Raw genomic sequence first — 25,873 nt, 5'->3', positions numbered from 1 at the left:
CGGTGTCTGGCTCAGAACTTGCCATTCTGTTGCAAATTGAATTTGGAGCACAAGGGCTGGAAAAGCAAAGCTCAGAGCAGGCTCCTTTCCCTGGAGGATGCTCTGGCTGCCACGGTTGGGAGCACCCAGGATCTCAGCAGCCCTCCCTCTCCTCACAGCCCTGTCAGCACTTGGTGTGCTGGCTGGGATTGAACAATTAAACCACAAGAGCCTGGAATATCAGGGATCCTTCATGGCTCCAATTTCAAACAAACCCTCAAACCCAGCCACGGTCCTGTTCCAGGTTGTGGCTCTGCCACAACATTCCCTTCTCTTTACAGCTGGAAAATGAGTTCGGGGGTCTCCCTGGTACCGGGAGAGGGGAATCAGCACCTTGCAATGTGTTTGTTACTGTTGCATCTCTAAGAGCCTCATTAAGTCTCCCCAGTGATTGAGATGGGCTTTGTTTAGGAAGGGTTTGTTTGGTTTTGTAACAAAGATGGCAAATCCGGGAAATAATGAAATAACTTGTTTTCATCCTCTCGATCCTGGGGAGCCTATATGAGATTTTAATTAGTGCTGCATTTTCAATAACTCTGTATCCCTATGTGTGGCAGATTCTTTCCTGGATAACAGGGAGGTAATTATGAGCTCCTGTTTCTCAGCCTCTCACTGAAGGCACGGCTGATACATTTAATCATGATGTAGAAAGGCTGGCAGCTTTCTCCGGGTTCAGCCTCTCCCTAATTACATTTCTGGAGTTTTAGTAAATTGAAAGGGAAAACGCAGGGACAAAATAATTAAAACCAAAGAGGAAGTGGAATATTAAGAAGCAGGAGCTGGTTAAAATTCTTGCACACGACTCCTCCACAGCCCCGGGTTTAATCAGCTGGCAGGGAAATCAAACCGGGGCGTGCAGAGGGTGGCACCTCCAACCCGGGTGGGCAGCAGCACTCAGGGCTGCTCCTGAGGGGGAGAACCCACACTCAGGGCTGCTCCTGAGGGGGAGAACCCACACTCAGGGCTGCTCCTGAGGGGGAGAACCCACACTCAGGGCTGCTCCTGAGGGGGAAAACCCACACTCAGGGCTGCTCCTGAGGGGGAAAACCCACACTCAGGGCTGCTCCTGAGGGGGAGAACCCACCCGTGTGGCTCAGGTGAGGGTCTCACCCAGAGCAAAGGCCCCTGAGAACTCAGTGCTCTCACCTGCTCACATCAGCTCATCCCACCCCAGGTCAGGGCTCAGCACCCGGCATTGTCCAGCCCTTTAGCCCAGAACTGCCCCAGCCCAGGGCAGGGAGCACATTCCTCTTGTCCCTGCCACCAGGGAGGACAGAACTGACCCCCAGTAACTTCTACCTACGGAGGAGAGGTGAGGTTCCATCTTCATTTTCGTAGGTGCCCCATTTAATTTTCTGCTTCCTGTGAACAAGAGAATTTTGATCAGGAGAATGTCATAAGCTCCAAAAGAAGTCGACCCCCCTCTAAGTGACACTTGGCCAGTGGTGAATTAAAGGAGAATTTCTGTTTATTCTGCCTCGATTCTGCTCGAATCGAGAGGGGAGGGGGGATCTCTTTGTTTTCTCTAAAACTGGTGCTGTAATTTCCTTTGGTACTTGGGCTCTAAGAGGATAAACACATCACTAAAAATCCACAGCTTACGTGGGAACATAAAACCCGGGGTGATGGAAGGGGTATGAAAACAAGTCTCTAGGAGAAACGTGTGGCCAGAAGAGGAATGTTAATGCCAAGGCTGTAGCTCAGGAGGGGCAGTTTTATGGCATTCCTTCATCACAATGCAGCAGTACCTGCTGTTCTCTCACCGTGGGCAGCAGTTTGGGAAACGAGGGAGCGGAGCAGGGTCCAAGGATTGGTCATGACTTGGATGAGGCACTTGCCAGGAGAACCCAGGGTGCTGGAGGAAACGCTGGGAATGAAGCAGGCAATACTGGGAATCAGCAGTGGACGGGAGTGGCAGCCCAGCGTCCTGGAGCTGATGTGCCGAGGGCAACAGCGTTTGTCATCTGAGAGAATGAGGGATGAGACTGAAATAGTCTGCACTGTTCATTTAAATAAGTGTGGGATGTACTGTGGAGCCTGGTTAATTCAGTTATTTGCCTGTAATTGTATTAATTCACCCCGAGGCTGGAACTGGCAGGAGAGAAAGGATAAGCTTCTCTACAAACGTGTAAATAATTAAGGACTACTAATGATGAAAATTTTGCTTCACTGGTTAAAAACCTTTACAAATTAGAGAAGACCTGTACATGGATGACATCTCGGGATCACGGGATAATTAGGGTTGGGAGGGACTTGATGCAGGGTCACCTGTGAAAGGGGAGAAGGTGTCTCAGGGCTTTATTTAACCTTGAAAACCTCCAGTAGAGACTGCAAAGCCTCTCTGGGCAACCTCTCTCATCTGTGGTGGTGGTGTACAAATTTCTCATCTGGAATTTAAATCTTTCTTGTTTTTACTTTTGTTTCTCGCCCTCCTGCCACGAGCTTGGCCCCATTTCCTTGCCAACCCTCCCGTAGGTGCTCAGAGGCCTCTGAGGTCTCTCCCAGGCTTTCGGTTCCCACCCCGGCATGGCAGACAGAGAGGGGGTTTGCTGCACAGTCCCTTTCTCAAAAAGTTAATATAAATACCGTGCTTAAGAGTGCAACATTCCCTGGGGCAGGGAGTCCTTCACTGAATGGGAGGGAAGGGGAGATGGTGTTCCCTCAGGCAGGCACCCCCTCATGGAGCCGGGAGGGAAGGGACGATGGCACAGGCCATTCCTTGAGATACCCCCTCATGGAGCCATGAGGGAAGGGACGATGGCACAGGCCATTCCTTCAGTCAGGAAACCCCTCACAGAGCTGTGAGGAAAGGGACGATGGCACAGGCCATTCCTTCAGTCAGGAAACCCCTCATGGAGCCGGGAGGGAAGGGACGATGGCACAGGCCATTCCTTCAGTCAGGAAACCCCTCATGGAGCCAGGAGAGAAGGGACGATGGCACAGGCCATTCCTTCAGTCAGTGTTCCCTCACAGAGCCGTGAGGGCAGGGCACACGGCTCACGCCATTCCCTCAGACATCCCCTCACAGATCCATGAGGGCAGGGCACACGGCTCACGCCATTCCCTCAGTCGGTGTTCCCTCACAGATCCATGAGGGCAGGGCACACGGCTCACGCCATTCCCTCAGTCGGTGTTCCCTCACAGATCCATGAGGGCAGGGCACACGGCTCACGCCATTCCCTCAGTCGGTGTTCCCTCACAGAGCCGTGAGGGCAGGGCACACGGCTCACGCCATTCCCTCAGACATCCCCTCACAGATCCATGAGGGCAGGGCACACGGCTCACGCCATTCCCTCAGACATCCCCTCACAGATCCATGAGGGCAGGGCACACGGCTCACGCCATTCCCTCAGACATCCCCTCACAGATCCATGAGGGCAGGGCACACGGCTCACGCCATTCCCTCAGACATCCCCTCACAGATCCATGAGGGCACACGGCTCACGCCATTCCCTTCGCACTGGCGCAGGGGGGGGGGGCCGCGAGGCACCTGCCACAAAGTGATCCATCAAAGGAAGCAGAGGAGGGGCCGGGCCTGCCACAAAGTGAGCCATCAGCGGCGCCGCAGGAGGGCGGCGCATGCGCGGGGGGGAAGGAAATGTCTCGCGCGACGGGGCCGCTCGTCTATAAAAGGCAGTGGGCGTGGCCTTCGGCGTCAGTCGCGCTCTGCGCGTGCGCGGCCGTGAGAGGAGCGCCGGGCCGCCCCCCCCGCCGCCTCGGCCCTCCCCGCGCATGCGCGCTGAGCTGCTGCGGGCACCTGCGCAATAGTGATCCACGGGTCGCGCTCGGCGGGGACCGGCCGGGGAGGACATGCTGCCAAATAGTGATCCCCTGCCGGTGGTGGTCTCCTGAGGGGGCTGCGGGGTCCGCGGGCCGTCCCCTCGCTCCGCTCCTGCCCCCACAGCGCTCCCGGAGCCCCTCCGGCCTCCCAGCAGCGCCGCAGCGGCGGCGGGGCCTCTCCCAGGGCCCGGCGGTGAGAGCGGAGGGGAAGGAGTTGGGGGGGGCACAGGGCCTGAGGGAAGGGGGGGCGGCGGGGAAAAGTTGGGGGAAAACACGGAGCGGGGATTCCTGGAGCCCCCCGCGCTGGGGAGAGGGGCAGGGGGTGGTTGGGATGGGTGATGAGGGGACGCGAGTGGGGCAGGATCGGGGCGGCATCGCCGGGTGAGGGGTGACAGGCTGCGGCCTCGCTGGGGCTGAGGGGGCACATTCCCAAATCCTGGGGGAGCTGGGGGGGGCCGGTGCTTCCCAGCCGGGTCTCGGGCCTGTGGTGCTGTTTGGAAGGAAATGGTGCATCATCCTGCGGTGTGGAAAGGCACAGAATTCGCTTTCTTGGCGGAATGTGGCACCGGGGGGGTCGGGGGGCACAGAGCCCCCGCTTCCCGCGGGCATTGTGTGGATTGACGGTGTTGGAAAGGTGAACCAGCGCTCCAGGGGTGTTTTCCAGGCTGGGAAATGGCTTTGGCTTCCTCTGACAGGAGTTTTTGGGGGGAGAAAAATAACCGAATGTGGTGGTACTTGTTGTCAATTTTCCGGAACTCGGCGCTGCTAAATGTGTTTGTGTTTGTGTTCGTCCTGACAACGAGGCAAAGAAACACTTTTCTGGGATTTCCTCTTTTTTTTTTTTCCTTTGCCTTTGGAGTTCTGAGTGGTTGTGTCTGGGGTGGCTCGTTTGTGAAACCCAGTAAAAGTCTGTAGAGTTAAACTTATTTATGCTTTATAAAATAGAACTCTTTGCTTATTAAAAAGATCCCCGAAAATTAGCTAAGTAAAACATACAACTTGACTTCTTTTTCAGTGACATTTTTTCAGCAGCTGCCCAGAATTATTTGGTTTCGTTATGTCACTTGTTTTGTTGTGACCTGTGGGGGAAAAATAGATTTATTTTTTTTCTCCCCCCTTTCTTTTTGGTACTTTTTGGGTGGGATGGAGATCAAGGCAGCCCAGAAGTACACTGAGGGTGTCATCCTGTCACTGCATCAGCAGAGGACAGTAATACAAAACTGTGCCTGGCAGATGCAAACTGCTCTCAGATCTGACAGCCTGATTTACTGGATGGAGTTACCGAGGTTATAAAACTGCTCTCTCCCCAAACCCACCAGGATTTGGGTGTAAATCCAGGGCAGGGAGGGGGTTGAAGTGGAAGAGGGGTCGGTGTGACATGGGGTGAGAGCAACACTGAGTGCTCAGAGCTCGGGGAAGTGCTTTAAAAACCACTCTGTTTCTTGTGTAAATGATATTAATTTGCTGGTATTTCGACACGGAGGAGGCACCAGTTCTGCCAGTAGATTAGATTAGATTAGGGCTGATAAATCTTAAAAACAATGAATTCCTCTCTGGGTGGGGGGAGGTTCGGGGTTAATCTCCAGTGCAGCCTCTGCACAGACCCAGGGTTTGTTTCCCAGGATGGTTCCTCTGGGATCCCAATCCAGCCTCCAAGGAGAGGGACTTACCAGCTCTGCTCTTGGCACCCTCAGCATTTCCCCCTGGGGACCTGGAAACTTGGAGTCATGGCTCCATCCCCTCCCCAGGCGTTGTTTCTGCAGGATCGGGCCCAGAGCTGGGAATCCCGATTTCCTGCCCAGCCAGCAGCTCGTTATTCCTGCAGGATTGGGCCCAGAGCTGGGAATCCCGATTTCCTGCCCAGCCAGCAGCTCGTTATTCCTGCAGGATTGGGCCCAGAGCTGGGAATCCCGATTTCCTGCCCAGCCAGCAGCTCGTTATTCCTGCAGGATCGGGCCCAGAGCTGGGAATCCCCATTTCCTGCCCAGCCAGCAGCTCCTGCTGTGTCCCTGGTGGAGTCTGGAGCCCCCCACCTGGAAACACCCCTGGGATTCTGTCCCATCCCTCCCCTCCCAGCTCAGCTCTCTGCATGGATATTATGTAAGAGCTGGCTGGTTCTCCCCCAGCCTCCAGCTGCTGGGGTTTGGAGGAAATACAACCAACCCAAAGCAAACCCAGAGATAACCCAGCCCAAAGCCCTTTTGTGGAGTGCTGCTTCTGGAGCCTGTGTCAATGAGCTGCTGCTGGGAACTGCCCCGTGCCTTGGGCTGGAGAGACCTGGACTGAAACGTGTGTCCAAGGCTGGGAACACCTGATGGAGCAGGAGCCTGGGCTGGGAGTGGAGCTGGGCCTTGGGGAGGCAGAGGGGCTCTTGGTGCTCAGACACTGGATCTGGGAACGTGTTAGAGGGTCTTTTCTTGGTTTCCTGTTGTGAAGTGTCCCTGTGGTGGCTGTTTGGGAGGAAGGAGTTGCTCAGGAAGCCCTGTGAGCAGGGACAGGGCCCAGGGAACGGCTGGAGCTGGGACAGGGGAGGGTCAGGATGGATTTTGGGAAAGGTTCTTCCCCCAGAGGGTGGTTGGCACTGCCCAGGCTCCCCAGGGCAGTGGGCACAGCCCCAAGGCTGCCAGAGCTGCAGGAGGGTTTGGACAACGCTCTGAGGGACAGGGGGGAAATTTGGGGTGTCTGTGCAGGGCCAGGAGCTGCACTGGCTGATCCTGGGGGGATTTTGGGGTGTCTGTGCAGGGCCAGGAGCTGCACTGGCTGATCCTGGGGGGATTTTGGGGTGCCCTGAGCAGGACCAGGAGCTGCACTGGCTGATCCTGGGGGGATTTTGGGGTGTCTGTGCAGGGCCAGGAGCTGCACTGGCTGATCCTGGGGGGATTTTGGGGTGCCCTGAGCAGGGCCAGGGGCTGCACTGGCTGATCCTGGGGGGATTTTGGGGTGCCCTGAGCAGGGCCAGGGGCTGCACTGGCTGATCCTGGGGGGATTTTGGGGTGCCCTGAGCAGGACCAGGAGCTGCACTGGCTGATCCTGGGGGGATTTTGGGGTGCCCTGAGCAGGACCAGGAGCTGCACTGGCTGATCCTGGGGGGATTTTGGGGTGTCTGTGCAGGACCAGGGGCTGCACTGGCTGATCCTGGTGGATTGGGATATTCAGTGAGTGACTCTGGAAGTCTCACAGCTGAGGAGTCAAGAAAATCCATAACACAGGTGAAATGGAATTTGGGGGGTTGGGTTGGGTTTGGGGTTCTTTCCCTCCCCATTTTTAGGGCTGAAAAGACCCTGAACTGTAGCAAATGCCTGGGAAATCCTTGGGAATTCCTGTTTGGGAATGCTGGCTGCAGGCAGAAGGTGGTGTCCTGGGAGCTGTCCCTACATCTGTGGGGTTACAAAGTCGGGGTCAGGGAGGGGTTGAACATCCCAGCCCCAGTCCCTGCCTGGAAGGGGCTGCTCTGGCCTCGGATGTGGGAGCCAGTGGGATCCTGGTGACTTCTACCTGCACTGAGTTAGGGTAGTGCTGAAATTTTTGTGTTGAGATCTCAGCTCAGCTTTCCTGTGTTGCAGATTTACTGAATAGGTTCGTTTTTATGCCTGTGGACTTTAAAAATGGTCTAGAAAAGCACTGGATTTAGAGCTGAGCAGGTGAACATTTGCTTGTGGGACCTGATCAGATGAAGAGATCGTTTAAGAATATGTGTGGGTTTTTAAGTGTAGCTTTAATTACTGTCCCTCCCCACACTGCTCCAGAAATCTGCTCAATAAATCATAAATCAGGTCATAATTGTGTGTACAACTGTAACAGTGCTTTACAAGGGGGGAGACTCTATTGGGGCCTCCATTCCCCCCCCACTTTTTCTCCTGGAATTGTTCAGCCTCACCAGGCTGGGCTTGGAAACCACATTTGCTGCATTTCTTAGAAGCACTTTGGGGCAGTAAATGAAATTCAGGGGATGGTGTTTTTCCTGCATTCAAGAGAGAGACAAATTACTCAGGGTTTCTTGTCAGCTTGTGACTGTTCCCACTCTGTCACTGGGGGGGTTTGGGGCCAGAGGGTTTGGAAATCACCCTCCAGGGCTCTTTTTTCTGGAAAGTGAGATCCCAGTGAGCTGCCAGTGGGATAAAAGTCCCAGTATTGCTCAGTAGTAAAGATTTATAACTTGTATGATTTAAAATTGGTGGTTTAGTGTTTTTTTACTCTTTGTCTTATTAATCCAACAGTCTTAGTTTTGAACAGTTGGGATATTCAAATGTGGGTGTAGGTGAATTACTACAGTAATAATCATTAGTATTTTCAGGGTGATTTTTGTCAGATGTGATCTTTATTCTGTGTTGATGTAAGAATATTAACCTGTGGTCAATATTAACTTGTGATTTGACAATCACATGGTCTGTAAATTTAAATTATAACAGTTTTTCCAACCATTTTGGAGCTGCTGCAGCTGCAAGGAGGGAAAGAATCCAGCAGTAGTTTGATGTCGAGTTTTGGCCACACTTTTTAATCTCTAAATTGATCATTTCCGAGCTGAATTTCCATAATCACAATAATAATAATGAAAACAACTGCGTTTCAGCTGGAGCTGGCTTTGAGGGACTGGAGAAGGATGAGCAGGGAGATGTTCCAGGAGGGCTCCCAGGGTTGCTGTGGCTGGAGAGTCGTGCAAATCAAGGCTCAGGGGGTCCCAGGGCTGGCACTGATCACACAGGAACCACTGGGGCATTTTGTCCCCGTTGTTCCCCTCCCTGGGAACCTGCTGGGACTGGAGGGGTTGAGGGGTTCCTCTGACAGGAGCTGAACAAGCTCCAGGGGCAGGGAAATGCTGCTGGCAGGGAATTTCCCCAGCATGGAGTTTGCTGGCAAAGAGGGGTTGTCACGGCTTTGGGGGTACCAGGACTCCTGACCATGAGGAACCTCAGTTTTGGGGCTCCTCCAACACCCCAAACTGGGATAAAATGTCATTCTGGGGGACCTACCACTCTCAGTTCCATGAGGAGCCTCATTTTTGGGGGACCTACCACTCTCAGTTCCATGAGGAGCCTCATTTTTGGGGGACCTACCACTCTCAGTTCCATGAGAAGCCTCATTTTTGGGGGATCTGCCACCCTCAAATCCACGATGAAGGTCATTTTGGGGGGTCTGCCAGGACCAAGGCCATGAGGAACCTCAGTTTTTGGGGTCTGACACCCCAGAGCACAAGGGGCCTCGGGTTTGGGGCTCTGCCAGCACCAAATCCAGGCTGAAGGTCATTTTGGGGGATCTACCACCCTCAAATCCACGAGAAATCCCGTTTAAACCTGACTGTGAAAGTACAAGTGGTTTGGGGTTTAAAAACTGGCTCAAATGGCAGGTGACAGGTGACATTTACCCTCCAACAAAGCCAGGCCATAAAATCCTTGTTATGATTCTGCCTGGGAGGGAGAATCTCAAATAAAAAGAGTTTCCTGGGCAATAACAAACCTTTCTTTCCCCAAACGAGATCTCCTGCCAGGCTGAGGGTTTCTCTGAGGCCTAAACTGGAGAGTTTAAATAACATTTTACCTTGGGAGAGGAGAAAAATGAACAGCAGTGCATTGCCAGGAGGGAAAAGGGGTGGAGAACTGGGGAAGGAGAAAAAAGAAGGAGTAAGAGATTCATTTCTTTTTAACATGCTGATGATCTGCATTAAAAAATTATGGGGAAGATTAGAGGAACAGTTTGGAAGGTTTAAGCCTTAAGCATCTCAAGAGGATTAGATGGAAGCAGGAAGAGTTAAGGAAGAGGGAAACATATGGTGAAACCAGGAGTGGGGGCTCAAAGCAGCTCCAAACTGCCCCCAAGTTGGGTTTGCTCTGAAGGATCCAGTTATTGTGCCCCAGCATTTCCTTGGCTGCCAGGTCACTCCTGCTATCCCTGGGCTGGGCTGGGGGGTTCCACTCCCTTCTCCTGGGCCTGGGGGCTGGGAATGGAGCTCGGGAGGGCATTGGCAGCTCAGCACCTTCTGTGCTGTCCCACGGGTTAAGGAGGAGCTTTTGGGGCATTTCAGAGCAAGGGAGGTGGGGTGGGCCCACTCCTGGCTTTGGGAGTTGTGCCCACTCCTGGCTTTGGGAGTTGTGCCCACTCCTGCCTTTGGGAGTTGTGCCCACTCCTGGCTTTGGGAGTTGTGCCCACTCCTGGCTTTGGGAGTTGTGCCCACTCCTGGCTTTGGGAGTTGTGCCCCCTTCATTCCCAGCCACCGTTTCGGTGTAAATTCTCTAATTCAGGCCCATCAAATCTGTTCAGTCCCATTCATGCCACTCCTTTATTGGGTTTTTTCCAGGAGGTGACTGACTTCTTGTTCCCATTTCTTTGTTTCCAGCCTTTCCCTTCTGTAATCCAGGATTCCCTTCCAGATCTGGCTCTTCCTTGGGTCACTCCCCCCTCTCCCCAGTGTTGGTGTCCAGCCTGGAGCCTGGTTTGATGGGAGCAGGTTGTTTGCTCCCTCCCTGCAGCCCCTTCTGCTCCTCCCTGGTGATAATTAGGCAGCTTTGGGCAACTCTGAGCCCCCAGGAGTGACTGGGACCTGCCTTTCCCCCCGAGCAGGTGCAGGGCCTGGGAATGCTGCATGTCCCTGGAATTCAGGCAGGACAGTGGTTGTGTTCAGTGTGCACATTCCATCTGAAAACTTACTGATGCACCCCCTGCTTTAACAGCACCACTTTGCCCTCTCTCAGTTCACTTGCCCTTTCCCCCCTTGTTCTTCATGAGTTCCCACCTTCCACTGCCCTTTCCAAGGCTTTGAAGAATTCAGGAAGATAAAGCTCTTTTCCTGTGCTTCCTTGTTTTATTGCTCCAATTATCTCTGTCCTGCTCCTCTCTCCCTGCTCTTCTTGGGTCCTCTTTGATGCCTTGCTGGTCTGAGGAGCATCCACTCCGTTTTTGAAACACTTAATTAAAAATCTGCTTCCTTTACAGACTTCCCCAAGTTGTGTTTGCTGAATAAAACTCCCTGAAAAGTGGATACCCCTGGAAATTTCTGCGGGGCACTGCTGGTTTCTTGCAGGGGGGTTGGTTTGCCTGGAGAAGTAGAAAATGAGGCTGTTTAGCAAAAGTAATTCTTAGGTGGTTGTGAGGTAATTCTGAGGTTCAGGATTGTTTGTGGAGCTGATGTTCCCACCTCTCTGAGGTCAAGTCTCTGCTCTCCCAGGGTGGTTTTACTGTGGATTCCAACAGCGGGTGAAGTTTGGAGCTGTAAAGTCAGGAGATAATTGGGAGGACAAGGTGACAAGGGAACATTTCCTGTGCTTCCCTAAGGGCTGCTCTGCTCCTTGGATGAAATTCCTCCTCTGGAGGTGACTGGTTTAGCTGTAACCCCAGCTGTGCCCAGGAGAAGTGTTTGTTGTTTATATCGGGGCTGTTGTGGGCTGGCAGGGGGGCACAGGAGAATATTTGGTGTTTTGTTGATATTTCTGGCCAGAAATAGTTGGGATCTCCGGATTATTGACCAGCTGTCTGGGAGGAGGTGAGAACTGGGGGAACATGGAGTGTCCATGAGCAAACAAACCCTGCAGCTGGGCTGGTTCCCTCTCAGACACCCCGACTGCTGGGCCAGGAGTGATTCAGCATTGAAGGAGGAGCAGCACAGGCAGCTTCTCAGGAGATAGTTGGGATGTTTTTGCCGTGTTTCCCCTGTTCCCAAACAAGGCCAGCAGCTCGTTTTTCCTCTCAGGGAATTCTGGCAGGAGGCAGTGATGGATATTCCTGTTTGTTCCCTGTATGTCACCCCCTGACAGGTGTTTGGTTGCCTCTCGGGGAGCTGAGCATCCCCTTTGAACTGTGTTTAACTGCCTCAGAAAGCACCTGTGGAAAGCTCTGGCAATCCAGGCTGGAAGTGTTTTCCAAATCACAGAAAAGTCTTTAAAATGGGGAACCTTTGGAGCCAGAATGGGGTGATGTGCTGACATTGCACAGTTCCAGCAGCACCTCCAGGGTTTCTGTTCCCACCTGCCTGTCCAGGCCGTCTGGGAGGGCAGGAGCTGGGGTATAAAAGGGGATATTCAATGATCCCGTGTCTCTCAGGTTTTTATTTTGCCTTTAGAAACCTCAAACTTCTTTGCTGTGTAAGGTGATTGAGGTGCAGCTTAAAATGCCATCAACTGCAGGAATCAGCTGTTCAGACTTCAGTCTGGGCATCCCATCAGTGCCCATCTCCCTCCCCGTTTGTGATCCATGGCAGAGCCCTGGGGGGTGGCTGTGGGGATCTGGGATTGTGGGGTTGGCTGTGGGGATCTGGGATTGTGGGGTTGGCTGTGGGGATCTGGGATTGTGGGGTTGGCTGTGGGGATCTGGGATCGTGGGGTTGGCTGTGGGGATCTGGGATTGTGGGGTTGGCTGTGGGGATCTGGGATTGTGGGGTTGGCTGTGGGGATCTGGGATTGTGGGGTTGGCTGTGGGGATCTGGGATTGTGGGGTTGGCTGTGGGGATCTGGGATTGTGGGGTTGGCTGTGGGGATCTGGGATCGTGGGGTTGGCTGTGGGGATCTGGGATCGTGGGGTTGGCTGTGGGGATCTGGGATTGTGGGGTTGGCTGTGGGGATCTGGGATTGTGGGGTTGGCTGTGGGGATCCATCCAGGGTTGTGGGGTTGGCTGTGGGACATTTAAAAATGTTGGCTTTAAAATTAACATTTTTAAAATCCACCTCTTTAAAACCCGCATTTTTCAAATCCATTTGTTCTTGGTTTTCATGGTTTTTTCCCTTTTTGTGAACCCCCAGGGTGAGGATCAGGTCTCAATTTCTTTGCTGAGTTGTGGATACTGTTCAGGCTTCAAACTGGCGATGTCAAGGGTGCCGAGTCCCCCTCCTCCGGCAGAGATGTCCAGTGGGCCCGTGGCAGAGAGCTGGTGCTACACACAGGTGAGTGCACACCTGGACACACCTTACACACCTGGACACACCTGTACAGAGAGCTGGTGCTACACACAGGTGAGTGCACACCTGGACACACCTGGACACACCTGGACACACCTGGACACACCTGGACACACCTTACACACCTTACACACCTGTACAGGGAGCTGGTGCTACACACAGGTGAGTGCACACCTGGACACACCTTACACACCTTACACACCTTACACACCTGGACACACCTTACACACCTGTACAGAGAGCTGGTGCTACACACAGGTGAGTGCACACCTGGACACACCTGGACACACCTGGACACACCTGGACACACCTGGACACACCTTACACACCTTACACACCTGTACACACATGTACAGAGAGCTGGTGCTACACCCAGGTGAGTGCACACCTGGACACACCTGGACACACCTTACACACCTTACACACCTGTACACACATGTACAGAGAGCTGGGGCTACACACAGGTGAGTGCACACCTGGACACACCTGGACACACCTTACACACCTGTATAGAGAGCCTGTGCTACACCCAGGTGAGTGCACACCTGTGCCCAGGTGTTCCACCTTAGCAGGATTGGAGCCTGTGGGAAGGGATGTGGAGTTCAGAGGTGTCACCCAGGCTGAGTGTCCTGCTTTGGAGGGGCAGTTACACACAGGGCAGTTACACACAGGGCAGTTACACACAGGGCAGTTACACACTCACAGGGCAGTTACACACAGGGCAGTTACACACAGTTACACACTCACAGGGCAGTTACACACACACAGCAGTTACACACTCACAGGCAGTTCCAGCAGTTACACACAGGGCAGTTACACAGCAGTTACACCAGTGCCCCGTGCCTGGGGTTGTTCCTCATCCAGGTCACTCAGTGCCGTGCAGCTTTTGCCTTTAGGATGGGGAGGTGGATGGGAGTGCCCCTAAACCTGCCCTTCCCTGTCTCCTCAGATCAAGGTGGTGAAGTTCTCCTACATGTGGACCATCAACAACTTCAGCTTCTGCCGGGAGGAGATGGGGGAGGTCATCAAGAGCTCGACCTTCTCATCTGGAGCCAACGATAAGCTGAAATGGTGAGACACAGAGCCCCTGGCTGTGCAACTCCTGCCTGGACTTTGGGCTTCTGGAACAGAGGAGATACTTCAAACCATCCTTGTGCTGCACGTGGGTTCTTGTTCCTGGGCTGTGCACAGAGAGAGAGCCCTGGTGCTCCACACAAACAACATTTACCTCAAAAACTCATTTGTCTTGACAAGTCCATACGAGGCAGTGAGGGTGCCCAGCCAGTGTGTTCCAGCTCTGCTTCCTCCTCCCAGTTCCAGCCCCTAACACTCCATGTTGTTAAAAAGTTACTTTTCCCTGCACTCCAAAAAAAAAAGGTTAATTTTCCTTGCACTCTAAATCCTGCAGTTCAACATTGTTGCTGTAATTACCTTTCTCCTTATGGCAGCTTTTTGTGAACATGGGGAGAAGGTGGAGATAAGAGAAGGACCAATGTTCTGTAACTCCTCCTGCCCAGGAGTTGCCTCTTCTTCAAGATGACATGATTTTGGGCCTTCTCCTTTCCTTTAAAACCTTTCTTTTTTCCCCTGAGCTCTCGAGTCGTGTGCAGTAACTCGGGGTGGGCTTTGCTCAGAAGGTGTGAGTGCTGTGTCTGTTGGCCCCAGCACATCCACGGACACCCAGTTCCTGAGTTCATCCCTTGGGGCTGTTAGGAAGTGTCTTACATTTTGTCTTTAACCCTCCTGAGTGCAGACTGGGGCCAAGGAGCCCCCGAAGACTTTGCTGTGTGTGTGTGTGCAGTGTGTGTGTACAGTGTGTGTTCCTGCCTTTGGGTGGCAGAGCTGTGCTTTCCTTGGCCTGCTCCCTGTTAACTCCTTACCTTTGTAACCTTTGCTGCTCAGCTCTGCTGGAACATCTGGATCTGTGGCTCTGGGTGCCTGTGTGTGGGAGCTGTTCCATCAGCTGGCCTGGTTTGTGCTTTGGTGGATCCTCTGCCAAGTTCCAGGTCCTGGAAGTGCTCAGGAGTGGCCTCTTCCTGCGCTTACCACTTTTCTTCCCACAGGAGGAGTTTCCCTTTTGCCCTGGGGTCGTGTTTTTTGTGAAAACCAGCCTTCCAGAACCCCCCTTTCCCTTTCAGTTGCTTCCTGTGGGATTTTCTCTGCCACTTCTCCGCATTTGTTGCACTTCCTCGAGCCCGTGGCCTCCAGTCCAATATTTCTTTCGCTTTCCTTTTAGGAAAGTTGACATCCAGGGTGCTTTTCAGTAATTCCAACCAGACTCCCTCTGTTCCTTGTGGGGGATTTTTTGGGTTGCTTTTCAGTAATTCCAGCTGTTCTCCCTGCAGGTGTTTGCGTGTGAACCCCAAGGGCCTGGATGAGGAGAGCAAGGATTACCTGTCCCTGTACCTGCTGCTGGTGAGCTGCCCCAAGAGCGAGGTCCGAGCCAAGTTCAAGTTCTCCATCCTCAACGCCAAAGGAGAGGAGACAAAAGCCATGGGTGTGTAAAACAACCTGGGTGTGCTCTGGGTGTGTAAAACAACCTGGGTGTGTGAAACAACCTGAGTGTGCTCTGGGTGTGTAAAACAACCTGAGTGTGCTCTGGGTGTGTAAAACAACCCTGGGTGTGTAAAACAACCTGAGTGTGCTCTGGGTGTGTAAAACAACCCTGAGTGTGTAAAACAACCTGAGTGTGCTGTGGGTGTGTAAAACAACCCTGAGTGTGCTGTGGGTGTGTAAAACAACCCTGGGTGTGTAAAACAACCTGAGTGTGCTGTGGGTGTGTAAAACAACCTGAGTGTGCTGTGGGTGTGTAAAACAACCTGGGTGTGCTGTGGGTGTGTAAAACAACCCTGAGTGTGTAAAACAACCTGAGTGTGCTCTGGGTGTGTAAAACAACCTGAGTGTGTAAAACAACCTGAGTGTGCTCTGGGTGTGTAAAACAACCCTGAGTGTGTAAAACAACCTGAGTGTGCTCTGGGTGTGTAAAACAACCTGAGTGTGTAAAACAACCTGAGTGTGCTCTGGGTGTGTAAAACAACCCTGGGTGTGTAAAACAACCTGAGTGTGCTCTGGGTGTGTAAAACAACCTGAGTGTGTAAAACAACCTGAGTGTGCTGTGGGTGTGTAAAACAACCCTGGGTGTGTAAAACAACCTGAGTGTGCTGTGGGTGTGTAAAACAACCCTGGGTGTGTAAAACAACCTGAGTGTGCTCTGGGTGTGTAAAACAACCCTGGGTGTGTAAAACAACCTGAGTGTGCTCTGGGTGTGTAAAACAACCCTGAGTGTGTAAAACAACCTGAGTGTGCTGTGGGTGTGTAAAACAACCCTGAGTGTGTAAAACAACCTGAGTGTGCTGTGGGGCGGGTGCTGTGGGGCGGCTGCTGTGGGGCGGCTGCTGTGGGGCGGCTGCTGTGGGGTGGCTGCTGTGGGGTGAGCCCTGTGGGGTGAGCCCTGTGGGGTGGCTGCTGTGGGGTCAGTGCTGTGGGGTCAGTGCTGTGGGGTGAGCCCTGTGGGGTGAGCCCTGTGGGGTGGCTGCTGTGGGGTGGCTGCTGTGGGGTGGCTGCTGTGGGGTGGCTGCTGTGGGGTGGCTGCTGTGGGGTGAGCCCTGTGGGGTGGCTGCTGTGGGGCTGGTGCTGTGGGGTGGGTGCTGCAGCCGTGCCTGCCCCAGCCTGGGCTGCCCTCCTGTCCCGCAGAGAGCCAACGCGCCTATCGGTTCGTGCAAGGCAAGGACTGGGGCTTCAAGAAATTCATCAGGAGAGATTTCCTGCTGGATGAAGCCAACGGCCTCCTTCCAGATGACAAACTCACTCTGTTCTGTGAGGTAAGGCAGCTGTGCTCTGAGAGCCCAGCACTTCCATTAGCTGAGGGCAGGCCTGACCTCCTGTCTCATCCTTGCTTTTAAGGAGTCAGAGGTGTCAGAGCGGTGCTGGGTGTTTGTGTGACATTGGATTTTATTTGTGTGTGCGTGGCTGGTGCCTTTGTCCTCTCTGTGATTCATCCCACTTCACTTCCATTTCTTTCCTGGCTACTTTGTGTTTGGTTTTCACCTGGGCTGATGATAGGAATCAGGCTAAGTTTGATTATCATTCTGCTCCTGGTTTGGTGTTATCATCCATCTGTTTGTGCTCCCTGAGTTGAAGCTCACTTGGGATAATAAGCACCACTAGCTCTGTAGTGGGGACTGGCCTGTTTGTCACTTGCCTGCTGAATAAAAAAGAGTTTTCTTTATTTTCTGAAATGTGTCCATGCAGCCAACAAAAGGAAAAATACAAGAGAAAGGAATTTTACAGTAATCACAATTTTCCCTTCATTGTGTTTGTACTTTCCTACAACTGCTTACAGCATTATTATTTCACTGGTACTTATTTCAGGCCAGTTATTTGTAAAACCAGACATTTAAGTTTAGGAACCTTAAAGAGCAAATTTAAACTCTGATTTAATGTCTTCAGGGCTCCTTCTGTTTTACTTCCGTTGTCTTTTTAACTGCAAAATCCCTCCTGGAGCTGTGATTTTTGCCAGAAGACAGGTGGAACAAGTTGTTCTCCCTTTGGATCTCCTGCACTGTTGTTTTTTTTTCTTATGGGAATCTTTTCTTTTGTTCAGGAATGAAAGGGAAGCTTCAATCTGAGTTGTTCAACAAGGATTTGGTTTGGTTTGGTTTTTTTTCAGTTTTGCTGGGCCATTACAAGGCTGCACGTGTTTAAATGAGCAAACACCTCAGGGATGTGTGTTTTAAGCAGTAACATGAATTATTAGTGAAGGAGGGAGCCCTTCCTGAACACTTGGAGCAGTGAGGGAGCAGAGCAGGACAGAGCCCTGTGTGACACCTCTGTGGGTCTGGCAGTTCCTCTTTCCTTCGTGGGAAAAGAGCCCAAACCCCTCACACTCGTTGGGTGGAGCCCAAAAACCAACGTCTGAGAGGGAATCTGTGAGACACCATGTACACAAACCCCAGATCCACAGTAGTCTTGGCAACTGGTCCTGATCCAGTCACTGCACCCTTGGCTGAATGATTCCCTTCAAAGCCTCAGTGGTTTGGATTGTTGGGGAGGAGGAACCTCGCTCTTGGCTGCACCTGGCCTTGCATCTGTTCTGTGAGGATCTGAAGGTCGCTGATACCACAAGGTTTTGCTGTCTGGAAACAGTTTGCTGAGAACTTCCAGCACCTTGGTTTGGTTTTTTTTTTTTTTCTCCCTGCCTCCTTTTTCTCCTCTTTCTCCCTTTTCTCCCTGAGTTTATAACTCTCTTAGCATTCCAACCATGTGCTCTCCTGATCCTTCCCTGCTGGCCACAGGTGCCAAACGATGCTGCTCCATCTGTGCTTCCAGCTCTGGATGGAGGAGCTCCCAAGGGAGTTGGGAACACTGGATGTGGAGGTGCCTTTCAAGTGCAGATATCTGTGATTGCTGCACACCACAAGGTTCCTTACTGAAGCTGGAAGGAAGAAGCCCTTTGCTCTCTGCTCGTGGCCGGTGCTGAGCGTGGGGAATTCCCCCTGGAAATGCTGTTGGGCCAGAGAATGATGGTCCTTGTCAAACATTTCAGACCTGACTTCACTTCCTTGTCAGTTTGGGGATTTTTCAGGCCCTTGTTTTGCAGGTGGGCTTGGTTGTTCATATCCCAACTGCATTGCTTTTTGCTGCTCAAATTCCATTCCAGCAGCAGTGTAAATATCCTGGCAGTCAGGCTCCCAGGAGGGAGGTGTTCCTGAAGTTCTGGCAGCAGCTCTTTTCTGAGCTGGGTAGTGTTGGTTCCCTTGCTGAGATGTTGAAAACAGCTTAAACAAATCCTTCTCTCTTTTAACATCTGAGGCTGGAATCCAGTAGAAAGCCATGGAATAACTGGCTTTATTTCATGTATGAAGAGGATTTATTTGTGGATTTGAGACACGGTTTTTTGGCTGCTCTGTGATCCGTGTTGGACTTCCAACAAGGGATCTGCATCTTAGAATTCCCTTTTTAATGCACCTGATGAGTTTTCACCCATCCTGGAGCCCACTTTGCTGCTGTGGATGTCACAGGACAGGGGGATGATGCAGCTCATGGTGAGGAACTTTGGCTTCTCCACATGTGCTGTGGCTGCTCCGTGGTGTCCTCTGGCATCTGATACTTGTTTGGTTGGGAGTCTCGTGTGTTTTACACAAAATGTGCCCCCAGAACCCCCCTGCAGCTTTCTCAGGAGCTGGAGTGTGTTCTGACAGGTTTTCCCCTTTCCTTTTCCTCCCTCTCACCTCATGATTTCCTCTGCTGTCCATTATTCTTTGGCCACTGGTTATTAATAGAGGTGGAATTTAACTTGGACTCGCCAGCAAATCCAGGGAATAGTCTCACGTCTCTTCCCTGTCAATCTCCCTGCTTTATTCTTCCTACAGCAGGGCTGGATTAGTCACTCTGATCTTTTCTAATTGGGCTCTGCCTGATTTGCTGCAGCCCTGACAATGGTTGGGTGCTCAGTGGGCCCCCGGTGAAGGAGGTTCAGCAGCCACGCTGGTCCTGCCTCAGAGCAGCTGATTAGGAATCTCTCTGCCTTCCCCAAATCCTCCTAATTATTTGACATAAGGCTGGATTTTCTTTTTTTTTTTCCTTAAACTTGCTGTTTAGGTGGGTTTTAATTGTATTTTGTGGCGTGACAGGAGCACTGAACTGCCGAGGTGCAGAAGGAGAAGCTGGAGGACATTTCAGGAGTCAGCCACTGCCCTCGTGGCTCCTGTGCTGGGTTATAAAAACTCTGTGTGTACTTCATTTTCATGTGGCCCGTTGTCTGTTGCATTATTGATTGGGGAGGGTTTCACAGTGTTGCTAGAAGGGGAAAACTAGGTCAGGTGTGGTGTCTGGAAAAGCAGGAAAACAAGGTTCTGCTTCGTTAGGGAACCGTCTGACAAAGTTAGGGCTCAGCTGTTGGCTTGGGGTTGAGAAGGAAACCTGCTGGTGGCATTTAGGATTTGGGATGGACACTGGTGCAGGGATCTCTGAACAGAGGAGCAAAGGTGCTTTAAAAATGGGCACGATTTTAACCCTGCAGTGACCGTGCTGGGGTCTGCTCTGCGTCTCCCTGGCCACAGACCCCTCCTGGAGGGAGAGCCCTCTTTCCACGTGTGTCTTTGAGGGTGTTTTTGCCTTTGCCTCCCCTGCAGGTGAGTGTGGTGCAGGACTCAGTGAACATCTCTGGCCAGAACACCATGAACATGGTGAAGGTGCCCGAGTGCCGCCTGGCCGACGAGCTGGGCGGGCTCTGGGAGAACTCGCGGTTCACGGACTGCTGCCTCTGCGTGGCAGGCCAGGAGTTCAAGGGGCACAAAGCCATCCTGGCAGGTGGGTGTTTGGCCCTGCAACCGTGGGATGGGTTGGGATGGAAGGGAACTTAAAGCTCAGCCACCCCCTGCCACGGGCAGGGACACCTTCCCCTGGCCCAGGGTGCTCCAGCCTGGCCTTGGACACTCCAGGGCTGGGGCAGCCACAGCTCCTCTGGGCACCCTGTGCCAGGGCCCACACAGGGGAGAATTCCTTCCCAGTATCCCATCCACCCTGCCCTCTGGCAGTGGGAACCCCCTGTCCCTTGTCCTGCCTCTCCCTGCCCCGTCACTACTCATGTTCTGTTCCACAAAACACAGAAATCAGGAAACAGGCAACGAGATGGATTTTAACTCTGGGGGAGCCGGAGTTCTTAGCAGAACAGGAGCCAACAACCTGATGGGCAGTGGGGTTTTTGGAGTTCTTTCATCTTTAAAGGAGGCTCCTGCAGCTCCTTTATCAAAGAGCTGTGGTACCAGAGTGGTTTGTGAGCTGTTCCAGGTGGAGAGGAAATCCCCACTTGGTTTGTAATTGCCTGTCTGCTCCTTTGACAAGGACAGTGGGAGCGTTTTTTGTGGCTGTAGGGTACTCTAAAATATTCCTAAAGCATTTGAAAGGAGAACTTAGCACATTTCCAAGGAACACTTTCCTGCCAGGCCAAGAAACACACCTTCCCACCCCAGGACTCTCCAGCCTTGCTGGAAGGACGTAACTCTCCCCTCCCCAGCTGGAAGCTCTGGCAGCCCCAGTCCAGGGGGAGTTTCTCAGTGCTGAGGTGTTGCTGAGCCTCAGCCCCTCCTGAGGACAGAGGAGCCTTTCCAACTGTGCTTTGTTTTCCCTCACAGCGCGTTCCCCAGTGTTCAGCGCCATGTTTGAGCACGAGATGGAGGAGAGTAAAAAGGTAAGAGACCCTGAGGGGAGGAGAACCTCTCCAGCTGCAGAATGGCTCTCCAGTCAGCTCCTGCTCGGAGAACTTCCCCTGTGGTTGTGATTTTGGTCACCTTTTAACTGTCTTTCTCACATTAGATGCACCTCTCTGCTTCAGCTGCCCTGAAGGGAGGAAGACAGGGATCAAGGAGGCAATTGTACCTTTGTTCCTCTTGGGAAAGAGTCTGGGGTGGGACAGGGAGAAGTAGAGAAGGTGAAATACAACTCAGAATTTTTCTTACTCCATCCACATCTTTTCTTTTCTTTTCCTGTTTCTTTTTTTGCACTGCTCATTCTGAACAGTTTGCCTCTGAATCCTGAAGGAGTTTGGGGGAGAAGGAAGCCCTGGCAGGATCTTAATGAGCTTCGTTTTCCTGTTGCAGAATCGGGTTGAAATCAATGATGTGGAGCCGGAAGTTTTTAAGGAAATGATGTGTTTTATTTATACTGGGAAGGCACCAAATCTTGACAAAATGGCTGATGACTTGCTGGCAGCTGCTGACAAGGTAGAGTTGGGATTCTGGGGAGCTGACAGGACTGGGAATGATGTTTTTTCCTTTCCACAGTGTGCTGGAGCTCCCTGCAGGAGCCCCTGTGGGGCTGGTGGTGGCTGACAGGTAACCCTGGGTGTTTCTGAGGTCCCTCTCACAGCAGATCCACGTCAAACATCCCACAGCTGGATCAATCCAGCTCTTACAACAGCACAGGCAGCAGTTTCTGGGTCCTCTGCTCAGTTTGGAGCTTTTTTTAAGCTCTGTTCTCTCACCTGAGCTGGGGGTGAGAAGAAGGTTTCCAGGTGGACCCCCAGGGATATTTTTCCCTGTGGTTGTTCCCAGATCTCCAAAGGCTGCTCTGCCTGCTGCCAGCTCCAGGAGAGGCTCCAAAGGGATGCATGGCCAGGACTGGGGAGGTGGTGCTGTGCATTTGCCTTTGCCAGGGGCAATCCCAGAGGGAAGGGAGCCCTGGAGGAAGCCCTGGTGTGGTCTCCAGGGAACTGGGGTGACTGGAAGCTGCTGGAAGTCCCTGTGGATTTGCCAGCTGGGCCTCCTTCCCTTTGCAGCAACTAAGATGGGAATTAATGCAAGATCCTTGGGCTGATTGTAATCATTGCCACATAGTTTATTCAATATTTAAAGGGTATTGATTGAGAGCTCACAACCACCTTTCTTACTTACTCTTGAGTAAATAAGAAAGAAGCAGCAGTACATTAAGGACAGAGTGGCTTTAATTTTGACTTTCCTGGCTTATAACGTAGTCGTGGGGCTTTTCCCTTTTCAACTCATTCTGTGTCTTTTAAAAGCAGAAATAAGAAAAAAAAATCTTTGGTGAAAGCACATAAAACGTCCAATATTTACCCAGGAGACTGAAACAGCTTCTTCTGAGCTCCTCCTGTCTCTGGGGGGAAATATGTAATTAGACCCAAACCAAAGCAAAGCTCGTTTTCTCAGCCCAGGAGATGCTGTGGCAGCACTGGGGCAGTGCTGGTGGAAGGGTGGGGGTTTAGGTGTGATTAAGAAAGGGGGGAAGGGGAAATGTTGGTACCTGAGAGACCAGAACGGCCAATTTTGCCCACCAATGTAATTAGAAACTGAGCTATTTGCAGCCAAAAATAGAGCTAAAAAATATGTGCACGGAGGAGAATATTCCATTTACAGAAGGAGAATTTGCTGCATTTTAAGCCACTGACAGACAATCCTCTAAACTAATGGCTTGGCCCAATAAACTGGTTTATTTCTCCGTCCAGATTAGAAAGTAAATTTGATTTGCTGTGGTGGTGGGAGCAAACTGTCCTGGCTCTGAGCTGGGCCGAGGTCGCTGTGATCAGAGTCCTACAGAACATTTCCAGGATCGAGAATTCCTCATTTGAATGTCATCATGATGGGGTGGAACTCTCAGAGCACCAAGGCAGTTCTGTCAGATGCTGCTGGGGTGGAAACATCCCCAGGGAGCTCGTGCTGTGCTCAGGCACAGCCCTCCTGGGCTCACCCCCCGTGTCCAGCCCTGCTGCCCCTTGCACAGGGGCTGTGGCTGCACCTGCCCTGCTGGGTGGCCCTGCTGTGACCATGCCCCCAGTGTGACCATGCCCCCAGTGTGACCGTGTCCCAGTGTGACCGTGCCCCCAGTGTGACCATGTCCCAGTGTGACCATGTCCCAGTGTGACCATGTCCCAGTGTGACCGTGCCCCCAGTGTGACCGTGCCCCCAGTGTGACCATGCCCCTGTGTTGCAGTACACCCTGTGTGACAGTGTCCTGTGTTGCAGTACACCTTGTGTGACCATGCCCCCAGTGTGACCATGCCCCTGTGTTGCAGTACGCCCTGGAGCGGCTCAAGGTGATGTGTGAGGACGCCCTGTGCAGTGTGACCATGCCCCCAGTGTGACCATGCCCCCAGTGTGACCATGCCCCCAGTGTGACCATGCCCCTGTGTGACCATGCCCCTGTGTTGCAGTACACCCTGTGTGACCATGCCCCTGTGTTGCAGTACACCCTGTGTGACCGTGCCCCTGTGTTGCAGTACACCCTGTGTGACCGTGCCCCTGTGTTGCAGTACACCCTGTGTTGCAGTACACCCTGTGTTGCAGTACACCCTGTGTGACCGTGCCCCTGTGTTGCAGTACGCCCTGGAGCGGCTCAAGGTGATGTGTGAGGACGCCCTGTGCAGTAACCTGTCGGTGGAGAACGCGGCCGAGATCCTCATCCTGGCTGACCTGCACAGCGCCGACCAGCTCAAGACCCAGGCCGTGGACTTCATCAACTAGTGAGTGACCGCTGGCCCTGCCTGGCCTCAGAGCTCCTTCCTCCCTCAGCTCCTCGGCTGGGAAAGCCAGGGGCAAATGTTGGTTATTATCCCATGCAGGGAGGGGTCTCCTCTGGTACTTTGCTGAAAACCTCGGGTGGCAAACCTTGTTCAGTGGAGGGGATCTTGAGCTGGTGTTTGACCCCCCGTGGGTAACTCGGGCCTGTTCTCTCTTCTCCATTCCAGCCACGCCTCGGATGTCATGGAGACGTCGGGCTGGAAGTCCATGGTGGTGTCCCACCCCCACCTGGTGGCCGAGGCCTATCGCTCCTTGGCCTCGGCACAGTGTCCCTTCCTGGGGCCGCCCCGGAAGCGACTGAAGCAATCCTAAAGCCCTGCCCCACACCTCACCCCATGTGTTTTTTTGTTCCTGGAAGCGGCTCCAGCCGGGGCCGCCTTGAAACCTTGACCACCAGGTAGACAGCGAAATCTGTGGAGCTTTTACTCTGTTGTTGGGGGGAAGAGGCTGCTCCGTGACATCCAGACTTTTTCAAACAGCACCAAGTAACTTTGGGAGAGGGGGGAGGGTGGGGGCTCTGGGGCTGTTCAACCTTCTGAATCCCTGTCGCTGCGTCGTCTGTGTGTTCCCTTCCACCTGGCTGAAGGCAGTTGAGCCCCGGGGCGGGATCAGGCCCGGCCTGAACGGGGCTGACCCCGGCGTTGGCACCGGGCAAACCAACGGCTCTGCGTCTGGCAGCACAGAACAACCCGGGGGAGGCCTGGAGCAGGAGGACATTTGGAGAACATTGGAGAGTGACAAAAACACCAACAACGAGAAAAAAAGGATTTCCCTGAGGTTTTGGAAAAGGAATTAATTACCTGATGGGAGCTCCAGTAGTATTTATGTCAAAAGTTAAACGAGTCCTTCCAGCTGAGCTAAAAACTGGACGTTTGTGCAACTCCCTATTGCCATCCAGCAACAAGAAGATCAGTTTTCTCTGTTAGTAGCACTTGTATGTTATTGCAAAAAACAAACAAACAAAGGATACCCCCCCTCCCTTTTCTATAAATGTCAGGTTGGAGTGCAGGGGCAGTGAGAGGCTGTGCTTGAAAGGACTGGGAAGCCCTTTGCCTGAGGAGAGCAACGGTTTCTGTTTTAAATATCGTGGGAGATGTTTTTTGGCATTTTTCCCTGCTTTTTTTTTCTCCCCCCTCCTCCCCCTTTTTTTAAGAAAAAAAAAACAACAAAAAACAAAAAAACAGATGAATTTTATTGTTGATGAATGCTGCGTCTGAAGTCCCCGAGTCGCTGAAATGATTCTTAACAACTGTTTGTACCTGACTTGCCGACTGTATAGGAGCCAGTCCTGTTCCTTTCTATTAGTCACTTCTTACAGGAAAAGATGTTTCAAAATAGCTGGTAACTTTTTTTTTTTTCTTTTTGAAAATATAAATAATTACTATTTTGTACCGTGTGGTATCTGTTGCCTTTTTTTCCCAACCCCCCATCCCTCCTGTTTCCTTTTCAGCCTTCCCAGTTCCACCCCGTCTCTCCAAAGGTTCCTCTGCAGTCCTGCTGCCATGTGCTGACGGTGACAAGCTGTTCCTGGAGCCCAGAGCAGATTTGCTGGGAATGCTGCAGCACAAACGTGTCGTTTCTCATTGCAGGTGATCCCAAACCACGGCAGAGCTCTGCTTTCACTGCGACCCCAGCGTGGCCCTTCCTTCCCTGCTCCTGCCTGCAGGTGAGGAGGGGCAGCAGCACCAGCACCATCTGTCTGGTGGCACTGGAGTGCAGGGCAGGATTCTGGGCCAGCCATCAGCCCCCAGATCTCCTGGGAGGGGAGGTGGGAGCAGTGCCAGCAGCTCCAGCTGACCTGGGCAGGTTGGGCACGGATTCCAGGGAATGGCTGGGTGTGTTGGCTGGGAACTGGAGCAGGGAGCTGCTGGCCCTGATTTTCATGCTGGGAACACACTTTCTGTCCCAGCCCTCGTGGGAAGGAGAATTCCATTTGTGCTTAATCGGGTTGCTCTTCCTGATGTCAAATGGTGGCTCAGGAGAGGTTCTGGAGCACCCTGGGCTGGTGGGAGGTGTCCCTGCCCCTGGCAGGGGGTGGCACTGGGTGGGCTTTGAGGTCCCTTCCAACCCAAACCATTCCAGGATCCCCGTTGCAGGTGAATTGATGATTCCTTTGCCAGCTTCCCTTGCCTGTGTGTT

The 25,873-nt window shown here is 52.6% G+C and overlaps 1 protein-coding gene across 2 annotated transcripts; it reads left to right on the top strand.

Moving 5' to 3' along the window:
* Window positions 1–3,765: 3,765 nt before the first annotated feature.
* On the top strand, window positions 3,766–25,125 carry SPOP (speckle type BTB/POZ protein). 2 transcript variants are annotated; one of them, XM_064636560.1, is made up of 10 exons: window positions 3,767–4,012; window positions 12,546–12,686; window positions 13,651–13,772; window positions 15,047–15,198; window positions 16,395–16,522; window positions 19,835–20,012; window positions 20,837–20,892; window positions 21,302–21,424; window positions 23,534–23,676; window positions 23,902–25,125. In XM_064636560.1, the coding sequence occupies exons 2-10, from the start codon at window positions 12,609–12,611 to the stop codon at window positions 24,044–24,046; spliced, it is 1,125 nt and encodes a 374-aa protein (XP_064492630.1). In that variant the 5' UTR covers window positions 3,767–4,012; window positions 12,546–12,608; the 3' UTR covers window positions 24,047–25,125. The 2 variants fall into 2 exon arrangements, with proteins under 2 accessions (XP_064492631.1, XP_064492630.1); XM_064636561.1 differs by lacking the exons at window positions 23,534–23,676; window positions 23,902–25,125 and adding an exon at window positions 23,230–23,381 and having other exon boundaries at window positions 3,766–4,012.
* Window positions 25,126–25,873: the final 748 nt, after the last annotated feature.

Source organism: Pseudopipra pipra, chromosome 26, assembly GCF_036250125.1.
Source record: "Pseudopipra pipra isolate bDixPip1 chromosome 26, bDixPip1.hap1, whole genome shotgun sequence".
In the NCBI taxonomy this organism is placed as follows: domain Eukaryota; kingdom Metazoa; phylum Chordata; class Aves; order Passeriformes; family Pipridae; genus Pseudopipra; species Pseudopipra pipra.
This window is presented reverse-complemented; position numbering and strand designations above follow the sequence as displayed.